The 24,281-nt window shown below is 34.6% G+C and overlaps 1 protein-coding gene across 5 annotated transcripts in view; it reads right to left on the minus strand.

Moving 5' to 3' along the window:
* Nucleotides 1–24,281, minus strand: part of ATRNL1 (attractin like 1) — an 839,881-nt gene that overhangs the window by 718,111 nt on the left and 97,489 nt on the right. For all 5 annotated transcript variants that reach the window (XM_078077077.1, XM_078077076.1, XM_078077079.1 and 2 more), the window contains exons 6-8: nt 14,008–14,182; nt 9,238–9,325; nt 3,766–4,021 (exon numbers count right to left, since the gene is read on the minus strand). In XM_078077077.1, coding sequence (XP_077933203.1) covers nt 3,766–4,021; nt 9,238–9,325; nt 14,008–14,182 — 519 coding nt within the window. The remainder of the gene's footprint in view (nt 1–3,765; nt 4,022–9,237; nt 9,326–14,007; nt 14,183–24,281) is intronic.

Consider the following 24,281-nt stretch of genomic DNA (forward strand, 5'->3'; position numbering starts at 1 on the left):
AAAACTACAATTTAAATTATATAATCAAATTATTCGAAATGAAAACAAAAACCTACCAGCCAATGAATTTATCAGTTAACAATCTATATCAACATTTACCTTCACAGATTAGAATAAATCTGATGAGCCTTCCTAGCTATCCCTGGAAAGCATCATCAACACCATGTCTCATAACTGAATGGAACTAAAGGGAAATATGAAAAGAGTAATGTATTCTGTGAACTGTAAACTCTATTCAGTTGGGAGGCAGAGTAGGGAAGACATGCACCAACCAGGTAACCTAGGAATTCGGTTTTAATGGCCAATACTGAAGCTGAGCCCATTAAGCACTGAATCAGAGAGCTTCTACATAAAGTCAGGGTTATACCCTCAATGAAAAATGTTTTTGTTTTTGTTTTGTTTTAATCCGCTCAGCAGAGGCAGACAGAAAATGTCTATTTCAGCCTTGGCCCTATGTGAAAGGAAAAAAGTGCTTCCTTTGGAAACTTTTGGTCAAAGACTAGACATCATGCCACTGTAGGCATGAATTCACCCTACATATAAGGTCCCAAAAAACCACATGCCAAAATTTTAATTTAATTGAGACCAAGGTTGCTAGGCCCCCAGAAGCACACAGTCTCTCTAGAGCAGGCAATCTAAGACCCAAGGGAGCCCAATCGGGAACAAAGCCATGCTCATGTGTGTGCATTATCTGTGGCTGCCTTCATGCTATACCAGCAGAGCTGACTAGTTATGATAAAGACCACATGGCCCACAAAGCTTAAAATATTTACTATCTGGCCCTTTACAGAAAAGACTGTGACGCTTAGTATAAAATATTGGTAATACGGTCAAATGTACTTAAAACAAAACAAGATAAATTAAAGCAGGGGAAACAGTAGCCTGTAAATTGGAGGTTGATCAGAGTAAAAGTACTGGTTAACTTTAGACTTCATTTTTTTAAAAACTTCAAAAGTCAAAACCTCTGGTTCAATTAAAAGCTTGGTGATAGTTTAATTCTGCATCTTCCCATTTTCTTCAGAGAAGACATATAAAACAGTAAGGAAAACATGAAGGTAATGTAAAGGAAAAAGTAAATTAAATATTCAGAGAAACTAGGAATTTTTAAAAAAACTACGAACTCCAAATAAGGTGCGAATATGCAAAAAGCAAGCGAAACCAAGAGAGTCACATAGAAGAAGCCACAAGAATGCAGAAAAGAAGATGAGAAACAGGAGTGTGGAAGAAGCCTAACAGTAGCAGATCTCAGAAACTACCATGCTCCTTCGCACAAAAAAATGGCCTTCTCTCCCTAAACATAAGAAGAGCCATAATTAAAAACAAGAAGACAACAGAGTGACACAAAGTGTACAAAAACCAGACGGAATCATGAAGCAAAATCCAATTCCTTCTTGTACACAAGAGATACATTTAAAACAAAGTGATTCTGAAAGGTTAACAATGAAGAGAAGGGCAAAAGTATACCAGGAAAATACTAAACCCTTTCCCACAAAAAGCAAGAGCCAAAATATTAAATATCAGACAAGGTAGAAATCAAGTCAAAAACATTAAGCAAGCAAGGCAATTTATAATATTAAAAGATAAAACTTGCAATAAAGATATAACAGTTATGAATATCCATAACAGCAACTTCCATAAAGTATAAATTCCAGAATATACAAGGAGAAATAGGCAAAAATAAACTAAAATTTTTAGACTTTAATTCAATTTTCAGAGCATGACAAAGTACAAAAAAAAAAGGAAAGAATAAACAGACCAACAAAGTAGATTTGCTAGATGTGTGTATATATATATATACACACACATATATATATCTCAAATGCCATACCTTGATATAACAAGATTTATCTCCTTTCCAAGGGTCTATAAAATATGAAAATTGGCCCACAAAGAAAATCTCAGTAAATTACAGAAAGTAGAAATAATACCTACAACATTCCCTGAACACCATAATAAAACCAAAAATTAATAACAAAATCAAAAAACAAAACCACCTTTCTACATAGAACATTTCTAACTGTTGCTTAAACAACTCTTGGGCCTGTCTAAAAAAATGCAATGACAGCCACATTTGCTTCAACGCCACCATGAGTCTGTTACACCAATAATGTATGTACATAGCAGTTTATTCAATACAGCACTGCTAATTAACCATTACACTCCAAAATGTTCCCATCAGCAGGAGTTCTCTTTAGATTTTTTCTATTTTCCTAGTAAAATAAGAAGTAAGGTCATCAGCTGAGAGTAATCATGGAGAAGGAAGTGCTAGAGGTTTGAAGAGAGGAAAGGGTATGAAATGGTCAACTTGGGAGAGTTGGAGGAAAGACTGGTGCTTATGAGCTTCAAGCTGGGTAAGGTTAGAAGTACAGATAAGGGAGTGACAGTGAAAAACGGATAGGAGGCCCAATGGACTTACAGCTCTAGTAAGGCTGGAGAATTGTCAGAGTTGGAGTCCTAGAAGGAGTAAGTTGGAAAGATCAGTGGCACTCAAAGAGTAAGATATCTAAAATGGAAATTATGGGATTCATTGAGGTACACAGTCAAGAGTATGACAGTGGGAGAGAGTGACTCAAATAGGATGGAAAACAAGATCCCTGAAGAGAGATTAAAAAAAAAAAAAAATATGAGAGTCCAAGTATTAGAAGAACTATTTAAGTGGATAGTGAAATCAGAAAAATATTTGGCTAATATATTGTTTTGTAATGTATTGTAATGTAATGTGATCTGAGGAGCAACAGAAGAGTGAAGAAGTAATAGATGACACAGTCTGATGATGTAAGAGTCAAAGGTGAGTGCTTTAAAGGAGGAAGGAATGGAAATACTGTAAAATGGCAATAAGAAGTAAGAAGGATACATATCCCACTTTCCACTCAGCTGCAGTGGGGATTTTGAAAAGAAAACGGATCACTTGAAAGGACTGCAAGGGGAAGAGAGGAGTATTTTTAGAAAGGGAGTCTTCTGAGCACATCAAGGACTCTCTTGTTGCTCTGCAAGTGAGATTCCTCATTAAGGCCAGACAAGGACTCTGAACAGTTGGATACAGCCGTACACAAAGGAGCCAAAAACTTGAGTTCGTAATACTGGCCAGAGCCAGAAATGAAATATGGTCTTCAATCTAAATAGGGACCATATGGTTTGTGTAGACAAATTTTTTTAAAAATCTTGTGTTTGAAAATATCATAAAGAATTCAAAAAAATAATAATAAAGTACCAGAAAAACAAAGAAGAGTATTGAAGAGTACAGTACAAAAAGTCATATGTAGATTGTCTCAGTCACCTTCACCCACCAGATAATAATCTCTTATAAAGCCAACAGACTATCTTCAGGAAACTTACTTTAAAAGAATCATACATATATAGAGATCTTACAGTAAGATTAGAAACAGAACCCTGAAAAATAAAAATCCTGAAATCATGGAATGCATAGTAAAGAGACTAGGTTAGTTTTAGTTCTTGGTTCATTAAGTAAAATCCAAAGAAATAGCACCATCTGTTGGAATTTCTCATATTTATAAATATTCTCAATTCTTGAAAAATGTGTAACTGGTATGTAACATTTCCCCACTTTTAGCTAAGAAGATAAATATTAAAGGACAAAACCTAACACAAAATCAAAAGGTTTATATTAAAAAGTATTAATTCTTAGCTCATAATTCTGATTCAAATAACTCACCATTTGACTAAATTCATATGAAGATTTTATTAAAGATAAAGATATTTTCAACTAATAAAAGAGTATATAGTTACATTTTCAAAGTAACTCACAGATATGGTATTCCTGTATGCTGCTTGTATAACCATATATTGCAGAATATCCAAATATTATGATCATGACAACATCTCTACTATCCAGCTCCATAATGTGTGCTGAATGTCCCTCCACAGCATACTGCTGACCATGTCCAAGAACAGTAGGAGTTTTGGTACTCCATGACTGACTATGTATGTTAAAAACCCATAATTCGTCTGTGACATTGCCATCATTTGTTTCAATTCTGCCTCCATACATAAAGATGTTTTCCTGTAAATTAAAAAACACATATTAATAGGCAAAATAGTTGTATCTTAGCAATATAATTAAAAATAAAGGCTCAGTTTAAACATTAAACTTTAGTAATCACTCACAACATGCATAAGGCATAGTTTTTATTTATAGAAAGTTATATGGGAATGGGAATTAATGCTTTTACTTACAAGGGGAAAAAATTCGTGCTTTCAAAAAGTTGCATTAAGATACTTTATTTAAAACAGCTACATTAATATAGTTAAATTGACTATATTTTTAATTATCTTAGTTGTTGAGTCTCTACTTCTTACACTTAAATTTTACCATCTATGTGTACTGCTTTGTGCTATTCTCATTCACTGTTTTCTTCAAGCACTGTCCACCAAAAAGGTAGACCACATTGGTACACTATGTGGAGTGTATTTTTATTACCACTTTTCATGGCTATAGGCAGATATTTTATAGCACTTATAAATTATACAAATAATTTCAATTACATATGATTGAAATGAATAATACATAAATGACATACATCATTACTACCCTAAGAATAGAAAGGAATTCCATCAACCAAATAAAGAGCACCTAAGAAAAACACAGACCTAATATTACACTTAATGGTGAAAGTCTGATGCTTTCCCACTAGGAACAAGACAAAGATGCCCACTTTTACCACTTATATTCAACATTGTATTGGAGGTTTTGGCCAAAGCAAAAAAGCAAAAACTGAATAAAGGCATCCAGACTGGAAAAGAAGTAATATATTTCTATCCATAGATTATATGAAGTTGTACATAGACAATCCTAAGAAATAAAAAAAATAGAGCAGATAAATGAATTCAGTAACATTGCAGAATACAAAATTAATGTACAAAAAATCTATTATATTTCTATACACTTAAAATGAACAATCCAAAAATGAAACTAAGTAAAAAATTTCATTCACAAAAGCATCAAAAAGGAAATAATACTTAGAAATAAATTTAACAAAAAGAAATTACAAACTTTAACTCTGAAAGCCACAAAGCATTGTTGAAAGAAATTTTAAAAGATCTAAATGAATAGAAAGACATCCCATGTTCATGGGTCAAAAGACTTAATATAGTTAAGATGGCAACAGTCTCCAAATTGATCTACAGATTCAATGCAATCTCTTGGAGGGTTTCTTTGTAGAAATTGACAAGTTGATTCCAAGATTTACATGGAATTGCAAGGGACCCGGAATATCCAAACAATCTTGAAAAAGAATATAAATAGAAGACTCACACTATTCGATTTCAAAACTTACTATAAAGGAAAAGTAATCAAGACAGTATGCTACAGGCATAAAGTCAGGCATATAAATCAATAGAACTGAGAGTCCAGAAATAAATCCACACATCTAGGGCCAACTGAAGAGTGCCAGGACCACTCAGGGGGGAAAGAATAGCCTCTTCAACAAATGGTATAAAGAGAACTAGGTGGTCAACATGCAAAAGAATGAACTTGAACCCTTACTGCATACCATGTACAAAACTTAACTCAAAATGGATCAAAGACCTAAATGTAAGAGCCAAACTATAAAACTCTTGAAAGAAACATGAGGTAAACCTTCCTAACACTGGATTTGGCAATGGATTCTTAAATATGACACCAAAACACAAGCAACAAAAGAACAATAAATTGGATTTCATCAAAATTAAAAAACTTGTGCTTCAAAAGACACTATCAAGAAAGCGCACAGAATGGGAAAAAATATTTACAAATCATGTATCTGATAAGGGACTTGTATCTAGAATATATAAATAACTCTTACTTCTCAATAATAAAAAGACAAATAACCCAATTAAAAAATGAGAAGGAGTACCTGGGTGGTTCAGTCAGTGAAGCGGCTGCCTTCAGTCATGATCCCAAGACCCTGGGATCCAGCCCCCCCTCAACCCCCTCAGGCTCTCCGCTCAGCGGGGAGTCTGCTTCTTCCTCTCCATCTGCTCCTCCCCTCCCCACCACTCGTGCTCTCTCTCTCAAATAAATAAAATCTTTAAAAAATATAAAATAAAATAAAAATAAATTAAAAAATTAAAAATGGGAAGAGGACTAGAATAGACATTTCTCCAAAGAAAATACAAATAGGAATAAGCACATGAAAAGATGACTCACATCATTAGTCAACAGGGAAATGCAAATCAAAACAAAATGTGATACCACTTCACTAGGGATGGCTATAATCAAAATGATATCAAATAACCAGTGTTGGCAAGGATGTAGAATAACTGGACCTTTGTATATAGCTGGTAGAAATGGAAAATGATGCAGCCATTCTGGAAAACAGTCTGGCAGTTCCTCAAAATTTAAATATAGAGTTACCATTTGACCCAGCAATTTCAATCCTACTTATATATATACCCAAGAGAAACATAAGCATATGTCCACACAAAAACTTATACATGAATGTTCACAGCAGCATTATCATAATAGCCAAAAGGTGAAAACAACCCAAATGCCCATCAACTGATAAATGGATAAAGCAAATGTAATATATCCATAATAGAATATTATTTAGCCATAAAAATGAAATATCAATACATGCTACAACATGCTAGTCACAAACCATATAGTAAATAATTTCATTTATATGAAATGTCCAGAACAGACAAAGCTATAGAGACAGGAAATAAATTCATGATTGCTTAAAGCTGGGAGGATGAGGAGGTTTGGAGTAATAAAGGGTACAAGTTTCTTTGTGAGGTAACGAAAACGTTCTAAAATTGATTATACAACTCTGCGATTTTATGCAAATCTGCAAAAGATTGTTGCACAACTGTGAATAAACTAAAAGCCATTCCAAATGCACACTCTAGATGAGTGAACTGTATGGTGTATCAATTACATCTCAAAAGCTGTTACCAAAAAAATACAATAAATCAAAACACTAAAACTAAAAACCAAAATTAAAAGAAAGAATTTATATACACACAAACATATATACATAGAGAGGTTTTTGTTTTATCTTTAAAACATGCATCTGCATAGAAAAAAAGAGTTGAAGTTTATTCTTTACATCACTCCTGTATTTTCCAAATTTTCTTAAATAAGCACAGAAAATACGTAAGTTTTTATTTGAAGGGTCTGGTCACAAACCACAAAATACATGAATCTTTGTTGATTCAAAATAAAAACCAGTTAAATAGTCTATCATTTCAATCATACTAAATTCATGAATTACACAAGAGTAACTGAGTACAATGCAATCCCTATCAAAATCTCAATGACATTTTTGGAGAAACAGAAGGAATCTTAAGTGACCCTGAGTAGGCAAAACAAACTTGAAAAACAAGATCAAAGCTGGAAGTCTCGCACTTCATTTCAAAACTTACTATAAAACTACAATAATCGAAATTGTGTCATCCTGGTACTGGTACACAGACACAGATCAAAAGAATAGAGAGCCCAGATGTAAACCCTCACACATATGGTAAAATGATTTTCAACAAGGGCACCAAGACCATTCAATGAGGAAAAGACAGTCTTTTCAACAAATGGTGCTGGGAAAACAAAATAGCTACACGCAAAAAAATGAAATTGAACACTTACCCTACACCATAAACAAAAAAATTAACTCAAAATGAATTAAAGATCTAAATATCAAAACTAAAACTTTAAAACTCTTAAAAGAAAACACAGGGAAAAATCTTCATAACATTGGATTGGCAATGACTTCTTGGATATGACACCAAAAGCCCACAGAACAAAAGAAAAAAATAGATAAACTGGACTATGCCAAAATTAAAAACTTTTGTGCATCAAAGAACATATCAACAGAGTGAAAAGACAGCCCACAGAATGGGAGAAAATATTTGCAAATCATATCTGATAAGGGGTTAATATCCAGAATATATAAAGAACCCTCACAACTCAACAACAAAGAAACAACTTGATTTTTAAAATGGGCGAAAGATTTGAATATACGTTTCTTTAGAGGAGGCATACAAATAGCCAATAAGCACTTGAAAAGACGTTCAACATTAAAGAAATGCAAATCAAAACCACAATGAGATACCACTTCACACAAGGTGACTATTATAAAAAACAAAAACAAAAACAAAATAACAAGTGTTGACAAGGATGTGGAGGAATTAGAACCCTGTGCACTGCTGGTGAAAATGTAAAATGGTGTAGCTGCTATGGAAAACAATATGGCAATTCCTCAAAAAATTAAAAACAGAATTATGATGTAGTCCTGCAGCTCCTCTTCTAGCTATCTACCCAAAAAATTTAAAGCAGGGACTTAAATAGGTAGTTTTACACCCATGTTCACAACAGCATCATTCACAAGAGTCAAAAAGGTGAAAGCAACCCAAGGGTCTATCAATAGATGAATAGATAAACAGAATGCGATATATCCATACAATGGAATATTATTCAGGTTTAAAAAGGAAGGATATTCTAGCATATACTACATGGATGAACCTTGAAGGCATTATGCTAAGTGAAATAAGCCAGTCAAAAGACAAATACTGTATGATTCCACTTATATGAGGTACATGGAGTAGTCAAACTACAGAGACAGAAAGTAGAATGGTGGTTGCCAGCGGCTGGGGAAGGAGATGGGGAGTTACTGTTTAATGGGGTATAGAGTGTCATTTTTGCAAGATGAAAAAAGGTCTGGAAATAATGGTGGTAATGTTTGTACAATTTGAATATACTTAATGTCACTGAAACTACATTTAAAAAGTGGTTAAAATGGTAAATTTTATGTTATGTGTACTTTACTACAATTTTTTTAAAAGCCTGGGTGGCTCAGTGGGTTAAGCGACTGCCTTCAGCTCGGTCATGATCCCAGGATCCCTGGGATCGAGCCCCACAATGGGTTCCCTGCTCAGAAGGGGAGTCTGCTTCTCCCTCTCCCTCTACCCCTCCCCCTGCTCTCTAGCTCACTCTCTCTCTTTCAAATAAATAAATAAAATCTTAAAAAAAAAAAGTGATTAACCTGATGACTAGGTATAAAGCCATGGTCAAAAATTCAATCTTCATTTCTTCTCATGTTCAATGGAGAATTGTACTAAAATCTATTTTTTTACTAAAATACTATATGAGTTTGTGACATCTCAAGTAATTGTGATCTATGATCTATTCTCATTAAATATTTGAAATAAAACTGAGATTTAGTATTTTTTTTCTCAAAGGTAAACTCCAAAGGCAAACAAACAAAAAAAAAACAATGATTAGAATTTAAAAAGCATGATCCATACCTGATATAAAGCAAGAGAGTGTCCATATCTCTGGAGAGGACCTCTTGATAGACTTCCTACATTCCATATACTGCTTTCCAAATTGTAACTAAAAGCAAAATAAAAGAAAAATACTTTATAAGCTAAGATTCACTTTTGTTTTTTTAATTTGCATATGCTTTCCTCACTTGTATTCAAGTATTCATTAAATTCAAAAACAATTATAACTAATAAACTCATAATTTCATGTACCATATTAGAAATTTTTAATAGACTCATTCAAGACATACCTACTCTAAATTAGAATTCAATCACTTAAATGTGTAATATACATTAACTTGACTAGGCTATTTATTACTGGAATTAATTTGTTCAATTACCTTTAACAATTTCAACCAACTGATTAGCCTAAACAATAAGTGAGTTAGTCTGCATTTTTCATTTTTTTTAAAAGCCAGCTTTTTCTTTTCAAAATAGATGAAAATTCTTTCCATTTTTACAACAGCCATTTGCTTTATGCATTCATTTTTATTCTTTTACACAGACTAAGCATTATATAAATTAACTAAGTATGCATTTCCTATGCCAAATATAACTCATTCACAGATCACTTTTCGAAATAAAATGAATCTAGTAAGATAGAAGCTTCTGTAAAAATTAAGTACACAAACAATGAATCATGAAACACTACATCAAAAGCTAATGATGTAATGTATGGTGATTAACATAATAAAAAAATAAAGTACATATTGGATTACAGGATAAAAAAAGAAAATTCATATTTGTTCTAAAAATACATATATGAAAACAGAAGTTCCAAACTATGAATCTCCAGTGCTTATCCAACAGAACTCCACCATCATACTCTACACTCAAAGTTCCTCAATGTGCCAAAACATAAAAAGGGTAACACCCAGCTAAGAATTGGCTAGAACATTGTTTAAGAAGCTCATTATCAATTATTTCCCCTCTTCTCTTTCTTCAAGAAAGGTAATGTTGTGGGATCAAGAAAGGAAAGAGAACTCCCTTCACTAAAAAAAAAAAAAAAAAAAAAAAAGAGAAAGAGAGAGAAAGAGAAAGAAAGGGCTACCAAAAATTGTCTACAGTATTGTGTTTAAGTTATTTCCTACCTTGGAGTTATAAAATACATGTGTATGACATAAATGAGGAAATATCATCAACCAGAACATAACTTCCACAAAATCATACCTACATCTACCTACCATATCTGCACCCAACACACTGCTTTCCACCAAGTTACCATAAATTAGGGCCCAGCAAACTATTTCTGTAAAGGGCCAGACAATAAATATTTTAGGCTTTGTGTACCACATTGGTCTCATATATTCTTCTTCGGTTCTTTTCTACAGCCCATTAAAAATGCAAAACCATTCTTGGCATCTAGGTCCTAGGCCCCTACTTGGCAGTTGGTAAGACAGAATAAACTATAGTTGTGTTCCTGGTGCACTAGATCCCACAACATTCTAGCAGTTCTCCCATCTCTTTCCTACATCACCACTTTCTGGTCTTACTAGATTAATTCCCATCGGCATAAAAACATGGTGTTATTTTTCCCCACTTATAAAAAAAAAAAAAAGAAAAATTTCTCTTGACCTCACTACTACCCCTTCAAGCTATCACCCCATTTCTTTACTACCCTCTTTCTTCCTTGCCCCTCCTTGCACCTCTCCACTCTCTCAACTAACTCCAAACAAGCTTTTAAAAACACTGCTCCAGCAAAACTGTTTTTGTTAAAATCAACTTCCTCATGCTAAATCCCTGGCCACTTCTCAGTCCTCATTTTCCTTGACCTGGTTAATCATTAGCATTTGACACTGCTAATCAATCCTTCCTCCTCATATACTCTCTTCCCTTACCTTCAAAGACACCACACTCTTGGTTTTCCTACCTCACTGGCCACTCCTTTTCAGCCTCCTCTGCTGGTTTCTCATCTTTTCCCCTGACCTCCTAGTGATATGGTGCCTCAGGCTCAGTTCCTGGTCCTCTTCTCCACCTAGAATTCATTCCCTTGATGATCTCATCCTAACTCAAGCCCTGTTTGTACTCTTCCTCCCAATCCCAGTATATTCTTAACAAAGTAGTGACTCCTTTAAAATTTAAGTCAAAGCATGCTCAAAGATTCCCATGACTGTCAAAAGATCTACAACACCCTACATGATGTCCCTCCACCACCATCCCAACAATTTCATGCTTCCCTCTCATGTATTCCGTGAAAGTCACAGGGCCTCCTTGCTGCTGCCTGAACTCTCCAAGTAGCTCCCACATTAAGGCTCTTGTCTGGCTCTTTTCCCTGCCTCCAGATAACTGCACTGCCAATGCTTAATCTCCTTTAAGTTTGTTCAGTTATCACCTTTTCCGTGATGCCTACGTTGACCACTACATTTGTAACTCTCCTCTTTGCACTCTGTGATTTGCTTATCCTATCTATCTTGGCATCTATCTCTACATATGTGCATATATATAATTTACTTACGATGTACTTATTTATTATGGTAATTATGCTTTCCTAATTGCCTATCTTTCCTCACTAACTCCATAAAGATAGGGACATTTATTATGTCCACTGATATATCCCAAGTATCAAGCATACAGTAAATATTCAAAACAGTTTGCTATGCCCATAAATACATGTTAATTCTCACTAATGTCAATATACATGTTCTGCCAAATATTCTAATTTAATACACTAATACAGAACTTTTATATCTTACTGAATAATTTTGTCTTAAAATGTAACATCTGGGGGCACCTGGGTGGCTCAGTCGGATAAGCATCTGTCTTCAGCTCAGGTCATGATCCCGGAGTCCCAGGATCAAGTTCCACACTGGGCTCCCTGCTCAGCAGGGAGTCTGCTTCTCCCTCTGCCCCTCCCCTTGATTGTGCTCTCTCTCTCTCTCTCTCTCTCTCAAATAAATAAAATCTTTCTTAAAGATGCAGAAGATTCAAAAAATGTAACATCTACACATCAATTAAATTCTATAGAAGATAAATTGACTAATGACTGACATCACTTCTAAAAGCTAGTAAATATCCTTACCTACCTACAATTGAACTACATTCAGAATAATAAAAAAAATTCTCTAACCTGTGAAAACAGCAACCAGGTTACTTCTAATCTGACATCTCGAGGCTTACTACAAAACTAAACACTATAAGCAAAAGAACCAGGTTGCAGACAAAAGTTAAACTGAGTCAAATGAGAAATATATAAGTTTAAGAGAGTATCAAGATATTCACCACTTAATTTTAAATATGCAATTAAACTTATACAGAACACAAATTTTTTAAATTCTCATGTTTCCCTGACACTATACTCCGTCTTCACAACTCTACTTTGCAAATACCACAATTTAATTCAAAGTTTTACTTTATTTTCATAGACTTTTCATTAATCATAGTAAATTTCCTTCTTTTTTTTTAATTTTATTATGTTATGTTAATCACCATACATTACATCATTAGTTTTTGATGTAGTGTTCCATGATTCATTGTTTGCATATAACACCCAGTGCTCCATTCAGTACGTGCCCTCTTTAATACCCATCACCAGGCTAACCCACCCCCCTACCCCCCTCACCTCTGTCTGAGAGTTCTAGAGGTAAATTTCCCTCTTGTTTCCACATTTAAATCTTATTATTTCTTCAGGTTCTTTTTATATCATAAAAACTCGTTTAATCCCACCAACTCTCCTTCAATTCTTTCTAGAATATTTTATCCTTCATATATTATGATGCATAATTCTAATTCTTCACTTAAATATTTACCTGTAACTCTTCCTTTTCTTCCTCTCCAGAATTTATTTTAGACTTTAATTCCAATCATATTCAATCATAGTTTTAAAGCAATCTCCTCTTAAACACAGACTTTTTTATATTCTCCAAATTAACAAGGTTAATATTTTCAGTTGCAGATAAAATATAGGATGCTCAGTTAAATCTGAACTTCAGATAAGCAACCAACAAATTTTTAGTGTACGTATGACCCATGCAATATTTGGGACAAAAGCAAAAATACATATTTAAAAAATTATATGTATATTGCATTTTTCAAGGAGCCTACATGCAATATACACAATGTTACAATGAATACTAACAAGGTCAGTTCTGATTGGTTGAGCCCAAGTTATACCAGTTATATTATTATATTGTAAACAACACTGATAATCAAATTACTCTTCCTAGTTCCTCTTTTATTCTGTTAATAGATGGTTGATAAAATACAATCAGCAGCTGAAAAAAAGTCAGATAAAGCCACCACCCATGTGATCTCATATCATCCAATCATGCAGAGGATATTCTCTATTGTGCCAACGTCAAATGAATGATTTATTTTATAATATTGGCCTGTGTTCCCAAAAGCTTGTAAAGTAAAAGCTCAGGTAAATTAAAACTTATAGAACAAACTGAAAGTATTTTTATATAAGCAATTACACTTCATCCTAAAAAAATAAAAGGTGGCAGGATTTTTAATGTCTCATACAGGCATGGCCCCCTACTTTTTTGAAGTTAATATTTTCATACTAAGAATTTCCAAACGCACTCTCTAGAGAGGTAATAAAATTTCTACAAACCAAACCTAGATACATAATGACAAAAAATTAACTATGGATATACTGAGTTCATATATTCTCAAATCAGTCCCATGTAGTAAGTAGATACTATCACTGATATAACCATTTATAAATTTGGACAGCAATAAAATAAGACATTTAGTATAGTCTTATTACCAAAATAATCCAATAGATTATGAACATTTGAAAAAAAAACTTACTTCAGGACCATTTGGAAAGAACTGTAGTTAAAAGTATATCCACCAATCACCCACATAAATTTCCCATGTAAAACTGCTTTATGGGAAGCCCGACCTACAGAAGGACTGAAGGGTTTAACATTTGGCAGAATCCAGTAAGACTCAGTAGAAGGAACATTCAAAGAACAATCAGGACCTATTAAAAAAAAATCAAATACAATGCATTAAACAAAGACCTTATTTTAGAAATAGAATATATGGATTAAGAGAATTTAAGGATTCAATGCTCATGATATTAATAAATGCAATATACATAACAAATGGTCTGAAATATAACTTACAGGAAAAATTCTAAGAGCAAATATAATGCCTACAGGGGGAAAAATTCATATACCCAATCAGACATAAATACCACAGCCTGAAAGAATCATTTAAATAATATAAAATTTCATATTTACTTTAGTATGCTACTAGAATGCTACTAGAATATTAGACTGCAAATCAATGTACTCAAATCCTGGTTTGGCCACTGATAACAAGTGGGACCTTGGGCAAGTATGTTTACCTCTCCCGTCATCAATCCTTCATCTATAAAACAGAAATAACAATCGATACCCTAAAGGTTATTATAATTTTTTAAAAGACAGTGGAAATGAAAGCATTTATAAACTATTAAACAAATATAAAAATAAAAATTATATTTTTCTTAGTATCATTATTATTAAGAAAAACCAAAATTGGCATTAATAGGGAGGCTTATTATCCTCAAACAGAAAAAATTATTATGCATAATAAAATAAAAAGTATTAATAAGTGCAGGATAACTTTAATAACTTTAAGTTAAAAACACTGCCTTGGGGCACCTGGGTGGCTCAGTCATTAAACATCTGCCTTCCGCTCAGGTCATGGACCCAGGGTCCTGGTATCGAGCCCCACATCAGGCTTCCTGCTCAGTGGGAAGCCTGCTTCTCCCTCTCCCACTCCCTCTGCTTGTGTTCCCTCTCTTGCTGTGTATCTCTCTGTCAAATAAATAAATGAAATCTTTAAAAATAAAAATAAAAATAAAATAAAAAAATTTAAAAAATTAAAATACTGCCTTTACCTACCCATCATTCATGTTGCTCATGAGACTTGGTTTCCTCACCTGTAAAATGTAGAAGACTAGCCTAGATCAGGTTTCTCAAACTTAACTAATTGAAGGAATGCTCCTAAAGGAAATATATTTTCACAAAACTTTAAGGTTCATAAATTATTTTAATTCTGAGGAAACCAAAATACACTCAAACAAAACTAGATATAAATTCCTTATGTTTGAAGTTCTTTTATAAATATAAAATGAACAAAAATTTATAAATTGTATATGAACAAACTTATAAAACCAATAAAATTAATGTTTACTTAATATAATGGTGACATTCTTTTGCTCAAAGTAAATCATTGGTCCCAAGTTGAAAATGTTATTACTATAGTACCTTTTTAACATAACTTTAGCATACCTGTATTATCTTGACATAATTCTCCCATCATTTTTCTCTCCTTTACCTTTAATAAATATTTTAAATTCATAATATATGCCATATTATCATTTGAACTTCACTTGTCACAAAAGCATCAGAACACCTCAGTAATATTCTTTTTAGCCTATAATAAGTGATATTACTTGGTCCCAAATTGATAGTCAACAGGAATGCTGACATTGTAATCAAGTGACATTTGACTCAACTATGAGATCAATCACTCGGCTTAAATTTGTTAATATCAAAAAGTTTTACCTTAAGGGGAAAGCTCTCAGTTCTTCCCCATTGAGAATGATATTCGCTGTGGGTTTTTCATAGATGGCTTTTATGATATTGAGGTATGTACCCTCTATCCCTATACTCTGAAGAGTTTTGATCAAGAAAGGATGCTATCCTTTGTCAAATGCTTTTTCTGCATCTATTGAGAGGATCATATGGTTCTTGTTCTTTGCTCTTGTTCTTTTTTTAATTTTATTATGTTATGTTAATCACCATACATTACATCATTAGTTTCTGATGTAGTGTTCCATGATTCATTGTTTGCGTATAACACCCAGTGCTCCATGCAGTACGTGCCCTCTTTAATACCCATCACCAGGCTAACCCATCCCCCCACTCCCCTCCCCTCTAGAACCCTCAGTTTGTTTCTCAGAGTCCATAGTCTCTCATGGTTCGTCTCCCCCTCCGATTTCCCCCCCTTCATTTTTCCCTTCCTACTATCTTCTTTTTTTTTTTAACATATAATGTATTATTTGTTTCAGAGATACAGGTCTGTGATTCAACAGTCTTACACAATTCACAGCGCTCACCATAGCACGTACCCTCCCCAATGTCTTTCACCCAGCCACCACATCCCTCCCACCCCCCCACCACTCGAGCAACCCTCAGTTTGTTTCCTGAGATTAAGAATTCAGGAACATGGCAGGGATGTCCACTATCACCACTGCTATTCAACACAGTACTAGAAGTCCTAGCCACAGCAATCAGACAACAAAAAGAAATCAAAGGCATCCAAATCGGCAAAGAAGAAGTCAAACTCTCACTCTCTGCAGATGATATGATACTTTACGTGGAAAACCCAAAAAACTCCACCCCAAAACTGCTAGAACTCATACAGGAATTCAGTAAAGTGGCAGGATATAAAATCAATGCACAGAAATCAGTGGCATTCCTATATACCAACAACAAGACAGAAGAAAAAGAAATTAAGGAGTCGATCCCATTTACAATTGCACCCAAAACCATAAGATACCTAGGAATAAATCTAACCAAAGAGGCAAAGAATCTGTACTCAGAAAACTATAAAATACTCATGAAAGAAATTGAGGAAGACACAAAGAAATGGAAAAACGTTCCATGCTCATGGATTGGGAGAACAAATATTGTGAAGATGTCAATGCTACCTAGAGCAATCTACACATTCAATGCAATCCCCATCAAAATACCATCAACTTTTTTCAAAGAAATGGAACAAATAATCCTAAAATTTGTATGGAACCAGAAAAGACCCCGAATAGCCAGAGGAATGTTGAAAAAGAAAAGCAAAGCTGGCGGCATCACAATTCCAGACTTCAAGCTCTATTACAAAGCTGTAGTCATCAAGACAGGATGGTACTGGCACAAAAACAGACACATAGATCAATGGAACAGAACAGAGTGCCCAGAAATGGACCCTCACTCTATGGTCAACTAATCTTTGACAAAGCAGGAAAGAACGTCCAATGCAAAGAAGACAGTCTCTTCAACAAATGGTGTTGGGAAAATTGGACAGCCACATGCAGAAGAATGAAACTGGACCATTTCCTTACACCACACACAAAAATAGACTCAAAATGGTTGAAAGACCTAAATGTGACACAGGAGTCCATCAAAATCCTAAAGGAGAACTCAGGCAGCAACCTCTTCGACTTCAGCCACAACAACTTCTTCCTAGAAACATCGCCAAAGGCAAGGGAAGCAAGGGCAAAAATGAACTATTGGGACTTCATCAAGATAAAAAGCTTTTGCACAGCAAAAGAAACAGTCAACAAAACCAAAAGACAACAGAATGAGAGAAGATATTTGCAAATGACATATCAGATAAAGGGCTAGTATCCAAAATCTATAAAGAACTTATCAAACTCAACACCCAAAGAACAAATAATCCAATCAACAAATGGGCAGAAGACAGGAACAGACATTTTTCCGAAGAAGACATCCAAATGGCCAACAGACACATGAAAAAGTGCTCAACATCGCTCAGCATCAGGGAAATCCAAATCAAAACCTCAATGAGATACCACCTCACACCAGTCAGAATGGCTAAAATTAACAAGTCAGGAAACGACAGATGTTGGCAGAGACGTGGAGAAAGGGGAACCCTCCTACACTGTTGGTGGGAATGCAAGCTGGTGCAGCCACTCTGCAAAACAGTATGGAGGTTCCTCAAAAAGTTGAAAACAGAGCTACCATATGACCCAGCAATTGCACTACTGGGTATTTACCCCAAAGATACAAATGTAGTGATCCGAAGGGGTACGTGCACCCCGATGTTTATAGCAGCAATGTCCACAATAGCCAAACTACGGAAAGAGCCAAGATGTCCATCAACAGATGAATGGATAAAGAAGATGTGGTATATATATATATATATATATATATATATATATATATATATATACAATGGAATATTATGCAGCCATCAAAAGGAATGAGATCTTGCCATTTGCAATGACGTGGATGGAACTGGAAGGTATTATGCTGAGCGAAATAAGTCAATCAGAGAAAGACATGTATCATATGACCTCACTGATATGAGGAATTCTTAATCTCAGGAAACAAACTGAGGGTTGCTCGAGTGGTGGGGGGTGGGAGGGATGGGGTGACTGGGTGAAAGACATTGGGGAGGGTATGTGCTATGGTGAGCGCTGTGAATTGTGTAAGACTGTTGAATCACAGACCTGTACCTCTGAAACAAATAATACATTATATGTTAAAAAAAAAAAAAGAAGATAGTAGGAAGGGAAAAATGAAGGGGGGGAAATCGGAGGGGGAGATGAACCATGAGAGACTATGGACTCTGAGAAACAAACTGAGGGTTCTAGAGGGGCCAGGGGTGGGGGGATGAGTTAGCCTGGTGATGGGTATTAAAGAGGGCACGTATTGAATGGAGCACTGGGCGTTATACGCAAACAATGAATCATGGAACACTACATCAAAAACTAATGATGTAATGTATGGTGATTAACATAACATAATTAAAATTAAAGAATGTCTTTTTAAAAAAAAAAGTTTTAGATTATCTTGAATCACAAAATTTGAAAACTTCCAAACAGACCCTGATGTGAGAAACATTAACCTATACAGTTTCCATTTGTTTATTTGTTCACTCACCCATGCATTCATTTATATATCTTCAAAGTCCTTTTCAATGCTTACATGCTATGAGTGTATTTTTCAGGTACAAACTAGGTAGCATTCTAGATTATCTCTTTGATAATGACATAATCTTTAAATCAGATACAGAAAATGTTACTATTTCTGAGTGAAAAGACTCTGAACTTTTCCTTGGTAACTGAAGAAATTTAAACATACTGTTGTCAAGAAAATTTTTTTAATTCCAATTCTAAATCACTTAGAATTCATTTAATTCAGGTTGGCAAACAACAACCCATGAGCAAACTCCAGCCCACTATCTGTTTTTGTAAACAAAATTTTATTAGAACACAGCATGCTCATTCATTTAAGTATCATCTCTGACTGCTTTTATACTAGTAGAGTTGAATACTTGCAACATAGATCATATGGCCTGCAAAGTTCACCAATTTCTAAATAAACTGAAGAGAAATGAGATCATATGGACGTTATATATAAGTAATATATCCATTGGTATGAATGTTTGTATCTTGTTTTCTTAAAAAGGAAATGTAGATTTATTTTAAATCATGTAAGTCAGGAATAATAAAGCAAATAGGGTAAAATGTTAACAACAGGTGAAGCTGGGTAAAGGGCACTTGGATATTCTTTGCACTATTCTTATTCTTGCAACTTTTCCATAAATTTAAAACTTTCTAAATAAAAACTTAAAAACAGTCTACCACCTAAACGCACAGAGTCGGGAGCAGTCAAGTAATACCCAGCTATTATTGAGCAGGTTTGTGGTAGGCTAAATAATGCCCTCCCACCCCAAGAAATCTAGGTCCTAAATACTGGAACCTGTGTAATATTACCTTATCTGGCAAAAGGAACTTTGAAGGTTTTTTTTAATTATGTTATGTTAATCACCATACATTACATCATTAGTTTTTGATGTAGTGTTCCATGATTCATTGTTTGTGTATAACACCCAGTGCTCCATTATATATAAATAATATATATATTTATATATATAAGTAATATATATATTATATAATACCTGGGTATTACTTGACAAAGAGCTTCATAGAGAATTAACAGCATGTAAAACTCTTGAGAGTCAGAACTGTATTTAAAGCAGTAATATGTTTATGAAATCTGTTCTTTTGCTAAAGCAAAGTATCTCAGAGCAGGTTTGTGGTAGGCTAAATAATGCCCTCCCACCCCAAGAAATCTAGGTCCTAATCACTGGAACCTGTGTAATGTTACCTTATCTGGCAAAAGGAACTTTGAAGGTATGACTAAATTAGGAATTGAGCTGGGAAGTTTATCCTGGATTATCCAGACAGGCTGTAAATATAATTACAAGTGTCCTTACAAGAGAGGGAGATCTGATTACAGAAGAAGAAAGCAATATGACCACTGAAGTTAGCTGTGCTGTAAGCTTTGAAGATGAAGGAAGGGAAAAGTCCTAGGAACTGCAGCTCTAGGAGCTGGAAGTCAAGGATATTTTCCTAGAGCCTCCAGAAGGAGTGTGACCCTGCAAGCCCTGAGATTTTAGCCCAGTGAAACAGACTTCCCACTTCTTATCTCAGAATGGAAAAAGATTAATAAATGTGTATTGTTTTAAGACATCAAAAAACTAACACTTATAACTACATTTATTAATTTATTTACATATTGTTATTAATACAGAAAAACAGGATTTTAGAGGTTTTTCAAATTTTACTCAGTAATCTAAAATACCTGATTTTCTACACAAAACAGCAGTCAAAATTCTTCTTATCTTTGTTGCTACTGTATCTTATACTAACCTCTAGAATTATTAGAAGGAATGGTCTATAGCCAAACTCTATAGATTGTCTTTATTTTGTTCTAAATGAGTAAGTTTATAAATAGAATGAGATTTATGAATATGGCTTAAAAGTTTAAGGATAATTAGATATCTTAATTTGTAGCTTTCTGCATTCTATAACTAAAGTAATTAAAAATGTCATTTTATAGGGTGCCCGGGTGGCTCAGTCAGTTAAGCATCTGACTTCGGCTCAGGTCATGATCTTGGGTCCTGGGATCCAGTCCCACATCAGATTCCCTGCTCAGTGGGGAGTCTACTTGTCTCTCTCCCCCTGCTCATTCTCTCTCTCTCAAATAAATAAATGAAATCTTTAAAAAAATGTAATTTCATAAACTGAATATTAATTTAAAACACAAGTAACTATAAAGAACACACTATACACAAAGGCTTCACCATCCATTAAAAATCTAATATTGATATCTACATTCAAGGCCCTCCAAGACTCCCTTTTTATTTTTTATTTTTTGAGGGTGGGGGAGGGGCAGAGGAAGAGGAAGAGAGAGAAAATTAAGCAGGCTGCACTCTGGGCAGGACTCAATCTCATGACCCTGAGATCATGACCTGAGCTGAAATCAAGAGTCAGATCCTTAACTAACGGAGTCACCTAGGCACCCGAAGATTCCCTTTTTATAAAAGTATATCCATGAAAAATCCTCTATCTACCATTTCCTAATGTGGCCCCTTATGCAACATCTCTGCATTAACTCTCCCTGCATAACATCTCTCTATCAATATGGGAAACTCCTCAAGGTATGCAGACCTCAGCTGTCTTGAAAAGGATGTAATAAACTAATTCACATTACTGTGGGGATTTCATAAAGATTTAATACGCTTCCTTTTCCACAGGTTATGTGTCGTTTAATAATCCAAAGAGCATAAATGAATTTCTAATGCTGTAACTTTAGGCATTAGTAAAGGCTGCTGAGAGATTTTTGAGGGAAAAAGGCTATTCTACAATCACAGAGAGTAGAATTATACTCTGATCCCTCCCAAATGTGTATCTCCAGCCCCACAATCCCTCTTGAATTCCAGATTCAAAGACAAACTACCTACATGACATCTCCACTTGGATGTCTAATAATCATCTCAAACTTAACATGTCCAAAACTAAAATCTTAACTCTTCCCTTTCAAATCTGCTCCCTCACCAGTGTTTACCATCTCAGTAAATGGCGCTTCCATTCACTTCACTGCTCAGGGCACAGACCATGGGGCTATTCCTGAGTTCTATCTCTCCCCCACACCCCATAACCAATCCATCAACAAATCCTGGACAGACATTCATTAGGTATGCAAGCATACAGCCTTTCTGATTATTAAAATATGGAAAGATTTCCATGTAAGTAGGTGCTGCCTCAAGTACCTGGCCTCCCCTCCCAGTTCCCCTGGCCCCTTCCTGAGATAATCCAAACCTCTCCAGTCAACAACTAAAGGCGTGATGCCTGGCATAGCACGGCCCACCCAGGATCTTGCTCCAGTCCTAAGGCCAGCATCCACTTTGACTGGCTGGTGTCTGAGTGTCTGCACCTTACCAGTTATAAACATCTTTAAATTTGGTCACTTTCTACTAGACACCAACCACCAATTCCTTCCTTTACAACCACCACCCTAGTCCAAGCCACCATGCACTCACCTGGACTATTTGGAACAACAGTCTCCAAACTGGTTTCCTTATTTCCATCCTGGTTCCCTTCTCATCACATTCAACTCTCCACAACGCAACCAGAGTGATTAAAAATATAAATTCACTCCTATCATTCTCCTACTCAAAATCTTTCAATGGTTTCCCATCACACTTCAAACAAAATGAAAAATTCCTAACATGGCATACAACCCCTATATGAGTGGCCTCACTATATACTTAATGAATGAATGGAAATAACCTTAGAGCTATAAAAGATTAAAAGTATGAGCTGTGAAGTAAGCCTAGCTTTCCGACTTATTAGATATGAAACCTTGGACAAGTTACTTCTTCAAGCTTCAGATTATCCCTAGAAGAGCAAAGGATTCTGAGAAGATAAAATGAGATTATACTTAATAATCAATAGTACAACAAAAGCTCCCTTATAGTAATCCTATTCTTATTATTAAATCAATCCCTTCATTTCATATATAAGAAAACTAAGTACACTTGAGGCAATCTATGTTAATAAAGCCTAGTGTCATCAGATATTACAAATATACATGTCGAAGAAAAAAGGAAAATTACAAGTAAAAAATTCCCATAATCCCAGGGGCACCTGGATGGCTCACTGGGCTAGGCATCCGACTCTTGATTTTGGCTCAGACCACGATCTAAGGTCATGAAATCAGGGTCTCAAGATTAGCCCTGCATCAGGCTCCACACTGGGCAGGGAGTCTGCTTGAGATTCTCCCTCTGCCCTCCCCACCTCAACCCCACTCTCTCTCCAAAAAAAAAAAAAAAGTTCCTCTAATCGCAGGGAAATCAAATTGAGAAAAAACTGCAAAGATAAAACCTAGAAGAAAGAAAGAACTGCAAACTTTTTTAAGTTCTTCCAAAGTAATTCCAGACTACTAAACTACATTTCTTCCTTTCCAAAGTATTCTAATTATTTTGCACTGGAAAACTTTTTCTAAAGGAATCTATCTCTGATTTTATAATGGAAATCAATATTTAAAAATATATTTGTTTTACACAAATAAAATTTATAAAATAACTTTGCTTCCATATAAAGAAAGATAAAAATTTAAAGTCTTCCAATGGGTGAAACAGAAATTCCCCAAAGGTCCCGAAATTATGAATAGATTTATATACAAATTTTCAATGTTACTAGAAAACCTGTAATTGCTATGTACAAAGATGCAGAAAGGAAAACCCAGCAGTAAAATCTGATCTCCCCCAACAAGGAGGGACATGAATTGTTCCTTACTGATTAATAACTTAACAGCAGGCTTTGATTTCTAAAAACAGGAACTACCTCTGATACTCCCTGTATCATTTAAAGCAAGAAAAGAAACCAAAAAGTTATCCAGTCAAGTAAGGGATTTCCAGGGGAAAAATTAATCTTTCTCTAGAATTTTGGACTTCCTGATATAGTTTTAGCTCATACTTTTAATTCATATTTAATCTAAGTCATCATGAAAAAAATATTTTACTACTAATGTGGTATAGATTTAAAGGGCCAAATTATATTTATTTTCTTTTTTCAGTTCTCAATTAAAAACACTAAATAAATGCTAACTTTGAACTGTACCAAATGCAGACTGTTAAACCAAATTTCTGTCAATATCTCTATACTGCAAATATCATTTTTGGTATTTTAATTAAATCTAATAACAGAAATATATAACACATACACACACACACACATATGCCTTCTAATAGTATCTCTGGTACAGTGTATCAGCTAGATTTCTTTGGTTGTAAGCCACAGAAACTAATTTTGGCTACCTTAAGGAAAAAATGGGAATTATTGGAGAAATTCAGAGAATTTCAAAATGAGGCTAAAAAATCAAGTTTAGAATAGGCAGGTATCTGGATTTATCATCCCATCAAGGCTACTCTCACTAAGTGAAAGTCAATTTCCCAAAAAGAAATTGGATTGCTAATAGAAAAGGGGGAAATATGCT

This window comes from Halichoerus grypus, chromosome 7 (genome assembly GCF_964656455.1).
Source record: "Halichoerus grypus chromosome 7, mHalGry1.hap1.1, whole genome shotgun sequence".
NCBI classification, from domain to species: Eukaryota; Metazoa; Chordata; class Mammalia; order Carnivora; family Phocidae; genus Halichoerus; species Halichoerus grypus.